At 41.2% G+C, this 17,671-nt stretch overlaps 1 protein-coding gene across 3 annotated transcripts in view; it reads left to right on the forward strand.

Moving 5' to 3' along the window:
• The window catches only part of arhgef25a (Rho guanine nucleotide exchange factor (GEF) 25a), a 51,957-nt gene that overhangs the window by 22,446 nt on the left and 11,840 nt on the right, over positions 1 to 17,671 (forward strand). For 2 of the 3 annotated variants that reach the window (XM_086067086.1, XM_086067089.1), the window contains 2 exons: positions 11,947 to 12,254; positions 13,693 to 13,806. In XM_086067086.1, the coding sequence (XP_085923212.1) occupies positions 11,947 to 12,254; positions 13,693 to 13,806 (422 nt within the window). The remainder of the gene's footprint in view (positions 1 to 11,946; positions 12,255 to 13,692; positions 13,807 to 17,671) is intronic. The other variant, XM_086067088.1, reaches the window with a different exon arrangement.

Here is a 17,671-nt window from a genome sequence, read left to right on the forward strand (position 1 = left end):
GTGAAACATAAAAGTGCCAAGTCCTGTGTTTGTGTGCCCACAAGGATAGGCTGTTTTCTCATTTTACCATTGTCTCATCTTTTGTGTGGCTGTCCCTTACTTTCTCCTTTTGGGTTGGGTTACTATGGGGATGAGCGGCAAGTGAAGTGGAGAGCCATGGAAAGGAATGACAATATTTGTCTGGAAAGCCCATCATGTCTGACTGAGAAGCGCGCTCGTAGCGCAGCTTTTTCGCAGCAGGGGCACATCTGCGGGTCAGTGTTCCACGTGTGCGTCTGCGCTGGTGGCCCCTCTCATGCTCAGTACAGTTCTGCTGCACAAGGCATCCAAATTTGCTCTGAATGCTGAGACGAATGGTTAGGGTTTGAACCTGAGTTGAGTTCACTGCCACCATACAGTATACCACTCATATTTTGCTCGCAAGTCAAAGCAAAAAAGTACAGTAAACAAGGCAACGCAATGGCTGGAGGTTATTTCTGTTTTGATTATTTCCCATGGAAAAGCTAATTCTATCAGCACTACTAGCACCCTGGAATAGATTGTATTCAATTTCAGTGGTTAGGCCTACGTGTTTTACTGTTAAGGTGCAAGTGCACTTCAAGTGGATATCTGATAGCACCAGATGTGCGTAAGCGGGGTCAAAGGCGTTCTGTAGGCTGTACGTCCGCCTAGCCAAGTAGGCACCACTTGGTCTCTGATCTCACCTCGCGCGCATCCTGACGACCGCGGTTGCCATTTGGAATCACAATGAAGCCCGCTTGGATTTAATGGCTGTCTCGTTTGCCAACGTGTGAGTCATTCGCTTTCCCTTCTTTGGCGTGTGCCTGGATAATCATTATGATCATCAACAGGGGAGTGTGTACGTGTGTGTATGTGTGCACTAGCAACTGCTCCCCTGACTTCCAAGTGCACAACTGAACACTCCACAGCAGAGCACCCCTGAGTAGTGTGCTGGGGATCCCCACCACAGCTGTGACACCAATGGTAAGATAACTCAAACCAACAGCAGAATGACAGAACCGGGAATTGATTTACACTTAGATGTTTATCATCCTTGCGAAGGTAGCGAATGTTGCATTTGCCAAATTTTCAGACTAATGTTGGCGCAAAATCAAGGGATCGCCTCTGTCATTAGCGACATTTAGCGAGTTTTAGCAATGCTTAGAGGCATTGGTCTGTTTCCGAAAGACAGATGGTGACTATTTGGGACAGTATTGCCAAGATTAGCAACTGTTTACCACTCCTTTGCTACTGTTTGGGAATCTTTGAGACCTTTTGGCAACTCCTGCAGTAGTGGGCAAATCTAAAGCCCGTGTCCCATCGAGGGACGAACGTTTGCAACACTAGCGAATGTTGAATTCACGTCAGGGTTCGTTCAAGGTCACAGCGTAAATGTTCTCTGAACAGTCTTAATGGTCTTGTTGCAGGGACTTCTGAACATGTTCAAAATGACGTGAAATTAACGTTTTTTAACGTCACAAATTTTCGCACCTCAGTGGGATACAGATCCAACCCAGGTGCGCAAACCTTTTGTGGCGGCCGTGGCTTCAGGTGTATAGACTCGGGTGTATAGACGGTCGTTCAGTAACCAGAAGGTCGGCTGTTCGATCCCCGCTCTCCCCAAGTCATGTGTCGTTGTGTCCTTGGGCAAGGCACTTCACACACATTGCCTCCAGTCCTTCTCACACTGGTGTATGGAAGGTGTGAATGTTTGGTGGTGGTTGGAGGGGCCGTAGGTGCACACTGGCAGCCACGCTTGCGTCAGCCTGCCCCGGGGCAGCTGTGGCTACTTAAGTAGCTTACCGCCACCGCAGTGTGAATGTGTGAGTGCATGAATAATGTATCCATTCCATTGTAAAGCGTCTTTGAGTATCTAGAAAAGAGCTATATAAATCCGATGCATTATTATATTATTATTATAATTCCCCAGAATTCAGTTTTCTGCTGTCCACTGTCAAATTTAACACTGTCCTAAAACTCATCCAATGGTGTTTCATGTAAAACAACGGGTACTCCTCATTGCCTTCTCTTTGTGCCGTTTCCTCTTGCCTGCCACAATAATCAATATGGAGAATGGGTGCTGATGTCTCACGAGGAGGCAAATGCATGTGAACAAATGGGTTGACGTATACAGGAACCATGGTTATATCGTCTCGAGTGTTGTCGAATCAACAAACACTTGCCAGTGATAGTGAAACAGTGGATTCAAGAAAACCAGTTTGTGACAAGTAAAACAAAATCCTGAAGAAACACGCAATTCCCTATGTTCAAAAGCATTCAGTGAGATACGGGCTCAAGCGCACTGTGTCTTCCCCAAAGAAACATGTCATTCAGAGGCGCAGGCAACATCTGGAATTGTCCCTACTGTGGACAGTGACGATGACGTAGATGCACAATCTTGGACACTAGAATTACACCTCTTAAGCTGCTTTGACTGGACCGGTTGAGTGGCTTCATAGACAGAACGACTCATGCAAGTTGTTCTCTTCTGGAGGTGTCTTTGTTCCTTTACACTGATTATCTTCTTCCTGTTACTTAACTGTGACCGTGCACTCCTGGAAGCATGGCAGTGTGTCTGCTCCAAAAGTGGGTCAGTAGGAGGACAGGAAATCTCTGTTCCCTTGTCTGTCTCTGTGCACCGAGTTGCTTATACGCGCACACACAGTCAGACATATCTGCAAAGGAAAAGTTTATTATTGCATAAACAAGCACATGGCCATGATTAAGATAAGAAATTGTTTGTTTTAGTCGATTTGAAAAGAACCTTGCACCTATTCTCTTTCATTTTAAAGAATGATTTGTAAGCCCCATTAAAGGTGTTAGCTTAGTCCACGTCCACACGGAACCAGAGACAATTTATAAAATTCCTGGTTTCCATGTAAGTACAATTGGCTTTTGTCTACATTCCCTTACTTTTCTAAATCAATCATTCCTCTCTTCTAATTTTTTGTAAGTCTCTTCACCTTAATCCCGTTGCAGATTTCATTAACACGTTGATAGTCGCCACAGAAGACGTCTTGTCATGATCATTTCAGTATGAGACTTTCTCTTAACGTCGGAGGGAAACGTTCGCTTTATCTGCCAAGATGCTTTTGCCGGCATGTGCAGCTCTCAGCAGATTTGTGGCAGAGCAGTGCTTTGTACCCAAAGACGGAGTTATGTGTTGACATCCCAGGGGCACGACCCAGCCAATACTGCACTGCAGACAGATATGGAGTGCACAAGTGGCAGAGTATAAGTATTTAAAGGGGGGAGGATATACAGCACTGGGGTGGAGGGCGGGCAAGATGAAGAAGGAGGAAAGAGGAAGGGTGGGAGTCAGGCGAGTAAAGTCAACTGCCGGTATGTATTATTCACAGATTTACATGAATAAAATGTAAACACACACACGTATGCTATCAGAACATTAGTACTAGGACACACCGTCATGATGGCTACAGGAAACGTCTGTTTCTAACTTTGTGGAAACAGTTTGGGGAGGATCCATTAGAGCCTGCTAGGATTCCATTTGAACTGTTCCCAAAACTTTAAATGATGGAAATGTACTAAAAAAAATAGCAACAGCTTAATCATCGAGTGACAGTGGCAGTACAAAGATCAAAGCTACCCAAAAAAGACACTGTAATATTACATTACAAAATAATGAGTATGGAAATGTGACAACTGAAATAAAATGTGACAAATCCTCATCCATTAAGCAGGACTGTAGTCAAGTTCATCTTATCGAGGCAGAGTCAAGTTCCAGTCAGAATGGTCCGAGTCCAAGTCAAATCTGAGTCCACAAGGTCCGAACCCCAGTCCGGGTCTAGATGAGATCAAGAGTAAACATTAACTTCAACGCTTTCTTTTTGTTCGAATTCATAAAAAAGAAAAATACTATTTTCACAATCACAAAATTTGAGCAATTTCATTATGAAACCAGGAACCATGATATTTTCTTTCCTTGATATAAATACAAAAATGTGAAGACATGGGGCTTGCCTATTAACTCATTCACTGCCATTGACGGCTATAGACGTCAAAAATTCATTTGAACTATTTCTATTAGTTTAACATTTTTTCTACTTTTGTTAACAAGAGTATGAAAACCTAGATTTTTTTATTGTTCATTTGTACAAGTGAGTTAACTAGTGAAGTCATGCAATTAATTACGATTACAAATTTTAATCGCCTGACACCCTGAATTTTTAATAATCTTTAAGTCGCGTCAGGCGATTAAATGTTTTAATTGTAATTAATCGCATGACTTCAATAGTTAACTCATGATTAATCACACATTTTATATCTGCTCTAAATGTACAATATTTCTATTTTTCTAGGTTTTCATACTCTTGTTAACAAAAGTGGAAAAAAATGTTAAACTAATAGAAATAGTTCAAATGAATTTTTGACGTCTATAGCAGTTAATGGCAGTGAATGAGTTAAAGGAAGAATATTGGAGGGTGACGACTTACCTCTTTTTGTGGTGTCTCTGGAAGTGTCGAGCAAACTCTATGTGGTGCCTTATGTGTCCGAAATTGTCTACTTACAGAATCGGCAGGTTGCTTCATGTTTTTGTTTGTGTTTTTTTTTTTAAGACGTATGAACGGCAGTTCTCAATTGTTGGTAAAACCCAAATTTAAAGCTCCGCTGTTGTCTGACATGACTGAAAGAAAACAACTGAGGGCTCTGGTACTCGCGTTTAGGTTAACCAATCAGATGGCATACTGCCTGGTAGCCATTGTTACCGGGTGGGTGCCCAATGTCAATGCTGGTGTCTTTTGATAACTTTATTACAAGTTTCTTGAAGGAGGGCGTTCATTTCCGGGAATACAAACATAGTTGGACTCGATCGAAAAATATTTTGCAAGTCCAAGTTAAATGCCAAGGAGTCAGAGTCAAGTCTGAGACAATGAAAAAAAAAAAATGCAGAGTCTGGACTTGAGTCAGAGTCCGGATTTAAGTACTACAGCTCTGCCAATAATCGATGCAAATCCTGCCTCAAAAGGTCCTGCGCCTATCGAGAGTAGTAGCCCCTCAGAAGGGCAATAAATTACACCGCAACTAAATTTAGACAATAGTTCCCATGGTCCAAACCCCCTGTTTTCTCCTCCCAATGTTTGTACTTTAAATAAAGTTCCTGCAATCAAATTAAGCCAAAAGTGTAATTTAGGGGGATTGGAGGTAGTGATACAAGTGAAAGGGGAAACATTCAAGAGCTGCAGAACAGAAGTACTCAAATGTCTTTTCCTTGCAAATGACAGCTAGTAATCTATGGAGTCCATCACAATACCGTTTGGGGTTTCCAGTCCATATGACTGTGATACTAAGTGCCTTGTTGTCTCCCTTTCAGTCTGCACATCCTCTTTGCTGAGTGTCCATTTCCTCTGAGTGGGTGAAATGCAATATAGCTGTAGCGCCAGGGAATAAAGGAATAAAGTTGGCTGGGTGAGGCAGGACAGATAGAAATGGGATGTTGTGTTATACTGCTGCACCCCCACGCTCGTAATCTGGAGGTGCTGTCATTGATTGGCAGCGGCTCGGCTGGATATGTTTACAGCTGTGATGAGTGTAAGACCATCTGCTGGCTGCCCACCCAGCTGCTTCGTGTGCGCAACGCTGCCTTTGAGAAGTCAGAGACCTCCAAAGTGGAGTTGCTGTGAACAAGTATGCTCCATTACCGTCGACGCTTTTAGCCTGATTTGTCCGCTCAGCAGTTCTCAGACCAAGTGATCAATAATAAAGGAAAGTTGGATCAAACATAGCAGGGGGAGGGGGTGCTCGCAGCCCATCCATCTGCATCCAATCACTCAAAGCTGTTTTGTTTGTGTGAGTTGATGTTTGCTCGTGCTGTACTTTTTTTGTCGCAAAGCGCGACAACTACGATTTAGTGGAAGGTTTGTGATTCTCTGAAGGATAGTCAGCCAGATGTTTTGCCCCTCTTACATGACTGGGCAAGTTACTTGTTGATTAAATTTAGCACAATAATCTCTTACGCCACAAAGATCTTGTGAAAACGTGTTTTCCTTTGGGTTTCTGAAAAACAGACACAACAGTCAAAATGATCCCTGCTCTTGTGGATTTACAAAAAAACACTTCACTTTTTAACGCATGCAATGTCACTAATTGGTAATATGTATTTTGTATGTTGTATGATTAGTGTTGCCAACTTGGCGACTCTCACTGAATCTGGTGACTTTTTTTTGTCAAAAGCGACTTTATTTTTTATTTTTTTATTAACTCAATTTATGCCTCTCCCACAACATTATTCCTCTCTCCTACAGAGTCTATTACAATGACATTACATGCAAATAGCCAATTACGCAAATTAGGTAATAATGTCCTTTAGTGACTTTTAGGACAGCCAATAACTACTTTCCTTCCTGGGAATTTGGCAACACTGGTCATTATCTGTTTTTGTTGACTTTGTTCAATTCATATGTAGTTCTGTGCCCCTGTTCATATCTCATCAACTCGTTAGATATTTGTTTCCACCTGTTCTCATCAGCCCTGTTTTTTGTGTCTATCAATCAGCGTCCTGCAGCCACCCGTGTCAGTTAGCTTGCATTTAGCATTTATATTAAGCGTTCATATGTTTCCATCTTCTTTGCCTTTTTTTCAAATAAACCCTTTTTTCAAAGATTCATCTGGCCTTGCCACCCTGCTTCTCCGCACGCTGAAAACAGTTGAGTCCAAAATAACCAAATATGGGCCAAAAAAGGATTAACCCAACTTTGTAGGTTAATCATCCTAAAAGTTGGGTTAGATGAAGAACCAACCTAAAAAAATTAAAATGTTGTTTTTTCTTTTTTGGTAAAAAATAACCCTTTTTTTGTTAAATGAATAACCCAAAAAGTTGAATCAATCACTTTTTTAACCATATTAGGTTATTATTGACCCAACTGTTTTTGGAGTATACACTCTACTTGGGTCAACTTGATTCAACTTTCCGGGCTGGTTTCGTACAAAACCTCTCAAAAATGGTCATATTGTACAAAGTAACCCAGAAAGCAAAACCCATTTTGACTCAAATTGAGTTGTTTTTTACTTTGTTTTGTCTTCCACTTTTGCCACAACTCCACCACGAAAACCCATTTCTCTGACAAAATGTGTGTGTTATAAGTACAAACAAACCTCTGGGTCGCCATTCTTGTTTTGGTTGTGGTGTACACTGTAACAAACGTCTCTGAAGTGCAGATCTGCTGCTGCATGGTGGAGATGAGGTGGATAGGTGCAACACACCCAACTCACTCCCTGCTACATGCCTACAACATCTGCTGCTGCTGTAATTGGGGAACAAAATGCACTGTAACAAATGTATGTAAAAACAGTAAAAAAAAATTACGGCATTTTCTTGTTTTTTAATTTTTACAGTATTTAACTGTATACCGCAATGTATTATGTGTAAAATAAAGTGCATTATGGGTAAAAACAAAGTACAGTAATTTGCTGTATAATTAGCCCTCAAATACTGTAAAGTTTGTTTTGGCATGTATATATGTGGATTACATGTAAATACTGTAAAGATTGTCGGATTTTGGCGGTAAAACTCCTTAGAGGAGAAGGAGCAAATAGCGGACCCTGTATTGTCACTGGAGCTAGGACAAGAATTCAGCGAATTAGTGAGTAATACTGCAATGGCAGTCTTCACATTGCATTTCTCAGATAAACAGGCAACATTACAGCTAACATTCATTTATGCACTTTGCTGCACAATGAGGATTGATTTTACAACGAGGGCGGTATGGTAGATGACTGGTTAGCACGTCCACCTCCCAGTGTTGAGGGCGTGAGAGCGAGTCCGGGCTACCGCCTTCCGGGGTAAAGTTTGCATGTTCTCCCCGTGCCTGCGTGGGTTTTCTCCGGGTGCTCCGGTCTCCTGCCACATTCCAAAGACATGCATGGCCAGTTAATTGAGCACTGGGAATTGTTCCTAGGTGTGATTGTGAGTCTGGATGGTTGTTTGGCTCTGTGTGCCCTGCGATTGACTGGCAACCTGTTCAGGGTATACCCCGCCTACTGCCCAAAGACAGCTGGGATAGGCTCCAGCGGCCCTTTTGAGGAATAAGCGGTTAAGAAAACGCATGGATTTTACAACGACATACTGTATTTATTTAAATATCTAAAGTTACCGGTAAATTCATGTAAAATAGAATACAGGAAACAGTTGTAAACTAGATAACAGTGAATTTCTTTTTTCTTTTTTTAAGTAAATACAGTAACTGTAATTATATACATCAAATACTTGTTAAAATACTGTAATTGGTTTTCACAGTAATTAAATGAGATTTTACAAAAATTAACTGGCAACTTTTCTGCCAGTTATTTCTTGTAAATTCTACAGTCAATTCATTACAGTGTACTCATGCATGCTTACAGTGAACACAATGCATGCTCAAAGATGACAAGTTTCAACTTTTACACAGAAATCTTAACAGTGTCTCAAAAAATCTATTGCTGTGTAATGAGAGTAATAAAATTAATGTTGTGAAATAAAAGTGACAAATGGGGAGCAGATTAGGCATGGCTAAGAAAACCAATCACTCATTTGATCGTTCAGAAGTCGTTCCATTTGTGTGGAATTGATTCTTGATAAATCGTGTCATGAAGCACCTGAGGCGAATTTGTGTGCTTTTGATGCACTGTTAATTTAGTCTCAACTTTTTGGTTTCTAAAAAGGGAGCATGATGTCGGATATGAGTTGAGGAGCTACATTAACTCTGGCACAACTCTTCTGAGCGCCATAACTGTACTAACTACAACACTGGCATGAAAACAGATACGACTGGGGAGTTGGGTTAGGCTTGACAACTGAGTTAACTAATTAATGTGTGCAGAATCCCAAATTGTTCTTAGTTTTTCTCAATCACCTCACGTTTTTTTTTAGCTATAGAGTACCTGTAAAAATAAATAAATAAATAAAACGCTAAGATGGAATAGTTACATGCTTACTTACTACAGTCTTACTACAGTGGAATTTAGCTCATCTGGATGATAAACTGTGGTGGAAAAAGTGATGTGGTGGAAAAAAAAATCACTACCACTTTGAAATCAGCACGCCAACTTTAGTTTTAAGCAGCAAAAAAATCAAACTCAACATGTATATTTTTTCAAATTGTTCCCCAGTGTAATTGATAGTTACTTTCTCCTATTGCTGATCGAGGAAATGTGGTCAAAATGCCCAACCCTAGACTAAACATTTGCCTCTTGATGTGGCCGCCACAGCAACAGTCTACATATCAAAATAAGAAAAATGAGACCAGTTTGATGTTACCCTGGCCGCTTCATAACTGTCACTTGCGCAATAGTTAAGCTGCATTAACTCAAATTACTGTGGGTACGCTTGGCTTTGAAGCTCTATTATCACAATGAATAGCACTAGGCAGTATCAGCACACAACAGGGTCGAGGGAAGCGTGGGAAGCCCCCCAATTTCCACAGTGTGGGTATATCATGTAAAATAACCAAACCAGAAATGTTGCTTTGAGGGGGAGTTTTTCATTTTCCTTTGTGCTTTCCTGTTGCTGTGACTAAAAGCTTCCACAGATTTCATCATGGTACCTAGTTGAAGGTTTCATAACCATACCGAGATTGAGCTTTGTGGGGTCAGCTGGGAAACTGCAGTTGCCATGGTGACAGATGTTGATGTGATGAATCCGGTCCATTATGTGCGCGCACTTTATTTAAATCTGTACCGTTATTCGGAGCTGTTGTTTCATTCTGCTGAAGAGCTTCACATGTTCTCTCCACTCTGTGTCAATGGCTCGCTAAACAAGTGTCAGCTCCCTTCACCTTCTCTGCTCTTTGGATAAGCTCTCTCCACTGATATCTGGAGCTGTTTAGGAACAGTGTTGTTGGCTATGTCTGTGTAATGGGACCCTTCACCTTAGATTGGATGAAGCCATGCAGGGAAGTCTGGGAAACACAAACTTCAGAAATTGGCTTTTGGTGTCTCTGCTCTGCTGGGCGCTCGTTGCTCTACTGCCTTAATGCACTGACTGTTTCCCCCAAATTCTGATCTCAGATCTTTTTGGTCTTTGAGGAGCAGGGTGGGCATTACCAGCCGTGCTAAGATTATGTGGAGAATTTTGCCGCTATTGTAGAAATATGTTGCATGTTTCTTTGCTAGCAACCACAAACGTGTGTACACATTTTGATCATTAAATTGGGCAAAGTATGATTACTGTAAAATCCCATGAATAATACTTATTCCTTTGCCCAAAAAAGTGTATTATAAACGGGGCTTCGTAGGAAACAAACAAAAAATGATAATTGTTTAGACATTTACCAGTACTTAGGCAGTACCTAGGAGTTGTAAAAAAGAAAAAAATAATCCCTTTATGGCATATTTTATACACAATGCTTTCACTGCTGAAATTAAAAGTACACCATTTAAAAACAGAAACATGGTTAAAGAGATTTAAAAGCAGAGAAAAAATATAGCTTATTAAAATGACCTAAAAGAGGGTACAGTACAAGAATCTGATTTTAGAGAACAAGATTTTAAACAAGATTTAAAAAAATACTTTGGTAGACTTTTAATTATAGATATGGGGAATGAGCAAAGTGGATGTAAAATCATTTTCACTTTATTGGCAAGTTTTTAATCTTTTTGATTATAAAGGATGCCAGCGAAAAAAAAATTTTTTGGGGGGGGGTTGCGTATCTTGCACAAAAACAGGAGAAAAAACAGCTTTTTAACTATATCTTTTTGGGGGGTGCCTATTATACACGGGTGCGTGTTATTCACGGCATTTTACGAACAAGTGTGGAAAGGTTGTTATTTTAAATAGAAGGGACTACAGTAATCTACGTATATTTCTCATTTGACGCTACCAATAGCGTTTACTGTAACAAATACATAGTCAATTCCATCTATCCCTTTTCTATACAGTCAGAGCACACAGAGAGAAAGACAATCATTCACGCTCACATTCACCTTGTGTGAACTGTTTCTGTCATTTGCATATTGTGTCCATACCACGCACATGCTCACCAACTACTTAATCCTAAAGTTTACTCGAATAACTACTTGGAATTTGAGTTGTGCGAGTACGGTGTCTCCATTGGTCACATTAAGTGTACGTTCAGCTTTATCAAGCCGTGTGCTCTAACATTCCTGAAAAAATTTGCTTGCACTTTCAAAAGGACACTGTGTTTAGACTGAAAAGATAATAGGCAAAAGTTTCAAAAATTCTTGAAAAAGCTCCTTTTAGAAACAGCTGGAAAGTGTTTCTCCATCTGTAGGGAAAGGAGTGATGAAGGGTCAAAACTCAGGTCAGGGCTAATAAGATTGATGTGTAGCATGGTTGGACACACATGGAGGAAGAGCTGATTACACTGGAGTTGAGGAAGGCAGTTGGGTTTGGAGGGAATGGGGCAGGATGGACTTGGGGGACAAGACAAACAAACAAAAAAAAACAGTCCTAAGAAAACATCCTTTTTTTTTTGGAATGAATCAAAGTACAGTAGATGTGTGGTTCCCCGATGACCTCAGGGTCACTTCCTTTGTACGTCTGACATCATAATGTCTCTGGAGTGTTTTGGTCATCACACTGCATGTCTTCTGAAAAATTCTTCTACCTTTCATCCGGTGACACGATTGGATTGAAACTAAAAATGGTCTGCTTCCTGTAAACAGAGTCAGCTCACAGGAGAACAGCTGTGTCTTCGGGGGAAGGGGGGGGGGGAGGCTATTTTTATATATCCACTCTTTGTTTTTATTTCTCCTTCACTTCCAGTCCTCCAGCCACCTCCTAGCGACCTTCGCCAGTGCCCTCATTTTTGCTTCAGTGGGCATTTACAAAATGCTCGTACTGACGCTCCACGATTTATTGATTTACTGATTTACTGATTCATGTGCAGTGAACATGGAGAGTAAGTTTGCGCGATGATTATGATGTACCTTTATTTCCTCCTAGAGCCCCGTGTGTAGCTATAACTTCTGCTTTCTTGGCTCTTTCTACAGACTCGTATTCGGCGCCAGGCAGCGAGGGTAGCATCTCGACCTCTGTGGCGTCCCTGCCTCCACTGGCTTCAAGCAGCTCGGCCCCCAGCTCGCCCGGCTCCAAGCGCTCTGTGAGCACCCTGAAGAAATGGCTGACAAACCCTGTTCGCAAGCTCAGTGCCGGGGCCTCGGCCAAAGGGGAGCGTCAGATTCGCAAACTGGAGGGGAAGCCGCCTCCTCTTCCGTCCCACAGTCAAAGCCAAGATCTGGGCGGCTCCCTGAGGCCTGATGAGCCTCTTACCATCTTGCCTGTCACTCATACAGAACTGGTGAGCAGGGGATTATTATTAAAAAAAAAAATTATGTTCATGGTGCTTTTGTTTAATCTATACTTGACAACATAAGTAAAGATGCAGTCTTTAACTAAAAAACTGAAATGTATAGTGAAATGTAATTATGGACTAATGGCAATGGATGTGTGGGTCTTTCAGCTCATTCTCATGAAAATTCATTTGGACATTTACAGAGAGTGAAGGAGAGCACTGTCCATATTCATGGGTTTTCCTTTACCATTAGCAATGCTGACTGAAGTTAAATGAATTTGGTGTGAAAAGATTGTAGACATTGTGTATATCAAAAAGCTGAGCTTTGCTCCCAAATTATAATATGATTAATTATGCAGGACTTGTCGGTCTCTGTGTGAAATATTTTGATGCTGATTGCTGTGCTTTGCGAAAGGTCAATTGACATTTGATATTTACTGTGCAAACGAGCAAAGGAGCTCAACTTTTCTTTTGTATTAGTTTAATGATTGTAGGGTTTTTTCTACCATTTTAGGTGACATTAATCAACATATTACATATACATTAAGGCACTGGTTCTTAACCTGGGTTTGATTCAGTCAGTGAGTCTCAGGGGTTCGGCGGAGGTCAAGGCACACACTCGCCTCATATGATTTGTGATGATACTCCCTGCTTGGCCATTATTGGATGCAGGTGACCACGCAGGGAATTTGGTAAATGGTACTTCATTAATATAGCACTTTTGCACCTTGCAAGGCCCTCAAAGCACTTTATATTCAACTACTCATTCACCTATTGATGATGCAACATCAGGAGCACTTGGGGGTGCAGTATCTTGCACAAGGATACTTCGACATGGCCACAATGGCATGGGATCGAACCCACAATCTCTGGGTTGGGAGATGACCACTCTACCACTGAGCCACACCTCTTCCAATCAGTGTGTTCATTAGTCGGCTTTTGACAGTTGTGATGGTACGTTGTGATTTGTTATTATAATCCCTTCATACTAGCTAAGTCGAGCAAAAAAAAGAAAGTGGTCGGACGAATATGTGCAATTTGAATAGGCATGTATAATGGAACGTATGGCGTTCCACAGGGTTCAATTCTGGGGCCTCTGCTGTTTTCATTGTATCTGCTGCCCCTGGATTGCATCTTAAGAAAACAGCGGTAGTTGTTTTAAAGTGCTCTTTAAATATGGAGTTGAGCTGAGTGATGGGCGTCAGGGTCCATACTGCACGATTTGCCTTAAGTTGCATTTGTTTTTCAATAAAGGGTTCAGTGAATACGCATAGCGGTTCAGTACCTCCAACAAGGTTAAGAACCACTGCATTAAAACACGTATAGTAGAAGTTTATATTTCAACTGGAAATTAAATCATTTTATGATTATGACTAAATTCATTGTGGCTTCTAAAGACCTGTAACACTCTTTTTCTGACCCATGGATGCGTGTTTGCACACAGCAGGAGTGGAAAGAGGGCCTGGCGAGCCCTGAGGATCTGTCGCCGGCGACACTTCAGTCCCCCGGTTACATAACCGATTCACTGATTGGCTGCACGTCTCTGCCTCACACGCAGGTCTGTCTCCATAAAATACTCCACCTTGTAACATCTTGTCGTAAAATCAAAGCAGAAGTTGCGTAAGTGTGTGAAATGAGGAGCATGAGTTAAATTGCATTTTAGCAAACAGTTGTAGACGACATTTGAAATGGGCTCTATTCTCAGTGAGGACCCAGACATAATTGCTCTTTGTCGCCATGGCCCTCTAGTAAAATGTGTAGTGACTAACGCTATTGCTGGTGGCAGTGCTCATTTATGAAGCGGAAAACAAACTCACACAAAGAAGGACAAATGCACAATGCACTGAAATATGTTGAGCCCCAAACACATTAAGGATGGCATTTGATAAGAATTTTAACATTCTGATGCCATTATCCTCATAAAATCATAAATTATCAACAATGGCATACTTATACACAACAAATAATAAAATGAGCCCTAATGCCAATATAAAGCCAATTTAAAGATGGTCATGCGTAAGTGCATTTATTCAGGAGGTTATATGCATTTAACTGCTTGTGGCTAGAAACTATGCAGGAGTGCACATATGATCTGTAATGTAGCCTTCAGGGGATAGTAGGCAAATTAGTTCTCAAAATGTGTTCAGACCAAAAAGCTAAGAGTTTGTAGGCTCAATGGGTACAACAAATTTAAACACTGAGACTGAGAACATTCAAAGGAGAGCTTCTGAGTTTCATCATTTGTGCCAGGATATCATAATAATAATAATTTAATACATTTTATTTGTGAAGCACTTTACATTTGAAATCAAACCTCAAAGTGCTGCAGTGGGTAAAACATAAAACACAACAATAAAACCACTACATTAAAAAGCAGCAAACAGTAGAACCAATTAAAAGACTGTAAATAAATATATCAGCCCTGTTTTAATTCATTAGGTATAGATTTGTTTTTTTTTGTTTTTTCCCACTGGATACATTTCCCAATGTATGGCACATTGGCTATAACCGTTTGGTAATCTTCACAGTACACAGCTGTGGAGCCTTTTTCTCTTAGTGCAGAAGAAGGTCTAATCTATTTGCCGCCCACCCACATGGCGGGGCGACTCTGCCTAGTCAATGTGACAATGTGTGACCCGATGTTCAAAACTGGTTTCAACTAGATATGTGTGCAATATGCATCAAGAATAAAGGTAAGAACAACACAATAGCCTAGCTCATGTTATCTACAGTATCTCCTTCTGTGCCAAAGAGGCCTAATCTAACATGCTGGATCCAAAATAAATTTAGACATAAACCAAATAATTGTTCTGTAAAAAAGAACATTTGACCTGTTTTTGCAAAATATCCTCGCTGTTTCATCATTCTACCTTTGACGCGAGCCCAATCAAGGCTGAGAAAGATTTTGCTATAAGCGGCCACGCTGTCTGCCAAGTTTTTTTTTCTCTTCTTTTTCTAAATCGATCGATACGCGGAATCATCAGTCAGGCAAATAAATAATTACTGGGAATCAGTTCTCAAAAAGTAACCAGTTTTCGATTTCCTTCCCTACTCGCTGACACATCAATGTGCAAGAGGGCCACATGGAGTAATGTTAGGGTGCAACCTGCGTGATGCATGACTCAAATTCAGAATTCACAAAGAACGCTGCATGCTTTAAAAAAAAAAAAGAATGCTTTCATGTCTCCATCAAACATGCCAGCAGCTCTGTTAGGTTTTCACTTTGGATCATAGATGAGTCGACAATGTCTGCATATAAGCCAGCGGGGAAAAAAAAGAAAAAGATCTGAGCCCCGGAGGCAAAACATGTTCTAATTTGTGTCTCAGCAACACATCAAAAGGCCCTAATAAGATTACATCAGGAGGGTGAGGTCAATGCTTTGGTCTGCCAATCTTAAAAAGAGAAGGAGAGAGGTGGAGGTAGATTCAATTATGTGTTGGATCAGTTATTTTACAGCTGTGCTTTTTGTCTCATCCTCTCGTCTGACAGACCGTACACGCAGCATGAATGCATTGTTGCTTTTCCTCTTTTCAACACACTATTGTCTCTAATCTAATCCCTTCACGTCCCCTCACACACACACACATACACACACACACACACACGTACACACTCCTCAGAAAGTGTGTGGTGTGTAATGCTTATTGTTTCTCAGTCAATGGAACATTTTGCTATTGCGCTGTTAAGCAACAAAAACCCTTCAAAAGGAAGTTGGCGCAACAGATGACTCATTTTGAATGGTTTTCCTGAGGAACAGGCTGTACAGTCATTTTGACCCACATTACAACACAACAAAATATATAATGCATTACCGAGAGGAAATAAATGGTACTGTTATTGGGAGATATGGTCAAAGCCGTCTTTGGCGTGCGAAGGATGCCGACAACAAAGCGGTTCAAATGCGTTTTTCCAGACACTGACATAATGAGAGCATGTGAAACAAACGACTCCTTAACAGGATCGTCTTCCAAGCCAAATGATCGGTGCTACCACCAACCGTCACTAACAGAGATATTTGAATGACTTCATCGTATCTGGACCGCATGCCTGATAAATGGTAGAAAAATACGGAATGAAGAAAGACCGCATATAACCAACACCAGCCAGCCATAACAGTGATGATTTTAGTTATTGAGGATAAAATCTTTGTTTCCACTTAAACTTTTGAACATAGATATAGAGGGGGGGGGGGGGGGGAGGTTGGTCTCACAGTATCGTAGAGATACAACGTTCCTTATTTATGGTCTTCCTGGCTGAAAAACAAAACATGCACCCAAGGGAGACGGGGCTTATTCTTCCTGTGGGCTTCGCCACAGCACATCTGGATGTGATCAGGGAGCCAGGACGACCTGTCAGCCTGTGTGAAGCTCTCCTGGTGGGGCAAAACGAGCCAGGGGAGTCGTGGTCTCTGTGGAGCCTCTCTGTCTCCTGCTGCGCACTTCTCCTCTTGCTCGCTCTTGCACACACACTTTTCACTGGAATGTGGCATAAGGCGAAAAAAAAGAAAATGTCCTGTCCTTAGTTTCCTCTTCCGACTCATATTTCTGTCTCTATTTATTTCTGAGGGATTGCTTGTATATTTCTGGGGTGTGTGCGTGCAAGTTTGCGTGTGGTGTGTTTAAGTTTGGGAGGTTCTGCTTGATTTGGAAGATGGTTCTCATGGATTTTGGTGAAGTCGGACAGCTGTAGATTTAGGTTTATAACGTCAGAGGAACATAAATACGCCAATGTCTAAAAATGGAGGAATCGTTTTGTGATAGGATTATTTCTGTCATGGAGAAATATGTTATAAAAAAACAAGCAGTATCGATTTAGCACAAATTTGCATATTTTACATACACACTCTTAGACAGGAAATTGTCAATTCCAGGGAAAAAGCATGTGCACAGTCGATCAGTTCAAAGCGACTTTGCGTCAACTCTTTATACATTTACAGCCAAAGGAGAACATGTTGTTATAAATGCTGCGTCATAAAATCAAAACATACAATACTCGTGATGCATTGCATATGGGCGCGAATGGCCAGATGGTAAACAGAAAAATAACATTTATGAGGTCATAAATCACCACTGTACGGCTGTGCTGTAATTATTTGGCTCATCTTCCTAAGTCAAAACTCAATCAAGTCCCTCCACGGCTTCATTTGTCAGCTCCTCTACTAACTTTTCACGCTTATCGCCTCATCTTCTGCCTTCCGTCTCTCTCAAGTGATGTTGACTGATCTATAACAGTGACTATCTCCGTCAGATCTTCTTATCGTTCAATTCCTCATGTGTCGCCGCTGACTCTCATCACCTTAGCAACCTGCGTCATTATCGCGCACCGCCCGCTCTTTACCGCCGCTCATGAACATTATTTGCCACATGATGCCGCAATAATGGTGTGCCACCTTCGATTTACACTTCTGAATGTCTTCCTGTGG

Source organism: Leptonotus elevatus, chromosome 2 (genome assembly GCF_054856555.1).
Source record: "Leptonotus elevatus isolate MCC_2025b chromosome 2, RoL_Lele_1.0, whole genome shotgun sequence".
NCBI classification, from domain to species: domain Eukaryota; kingdom Metazoa; phylum Chordata; class Actinopteri; order Syngnathiformes; family Syngnathidae; genus Leptonotus; species Leptonotus elevatus.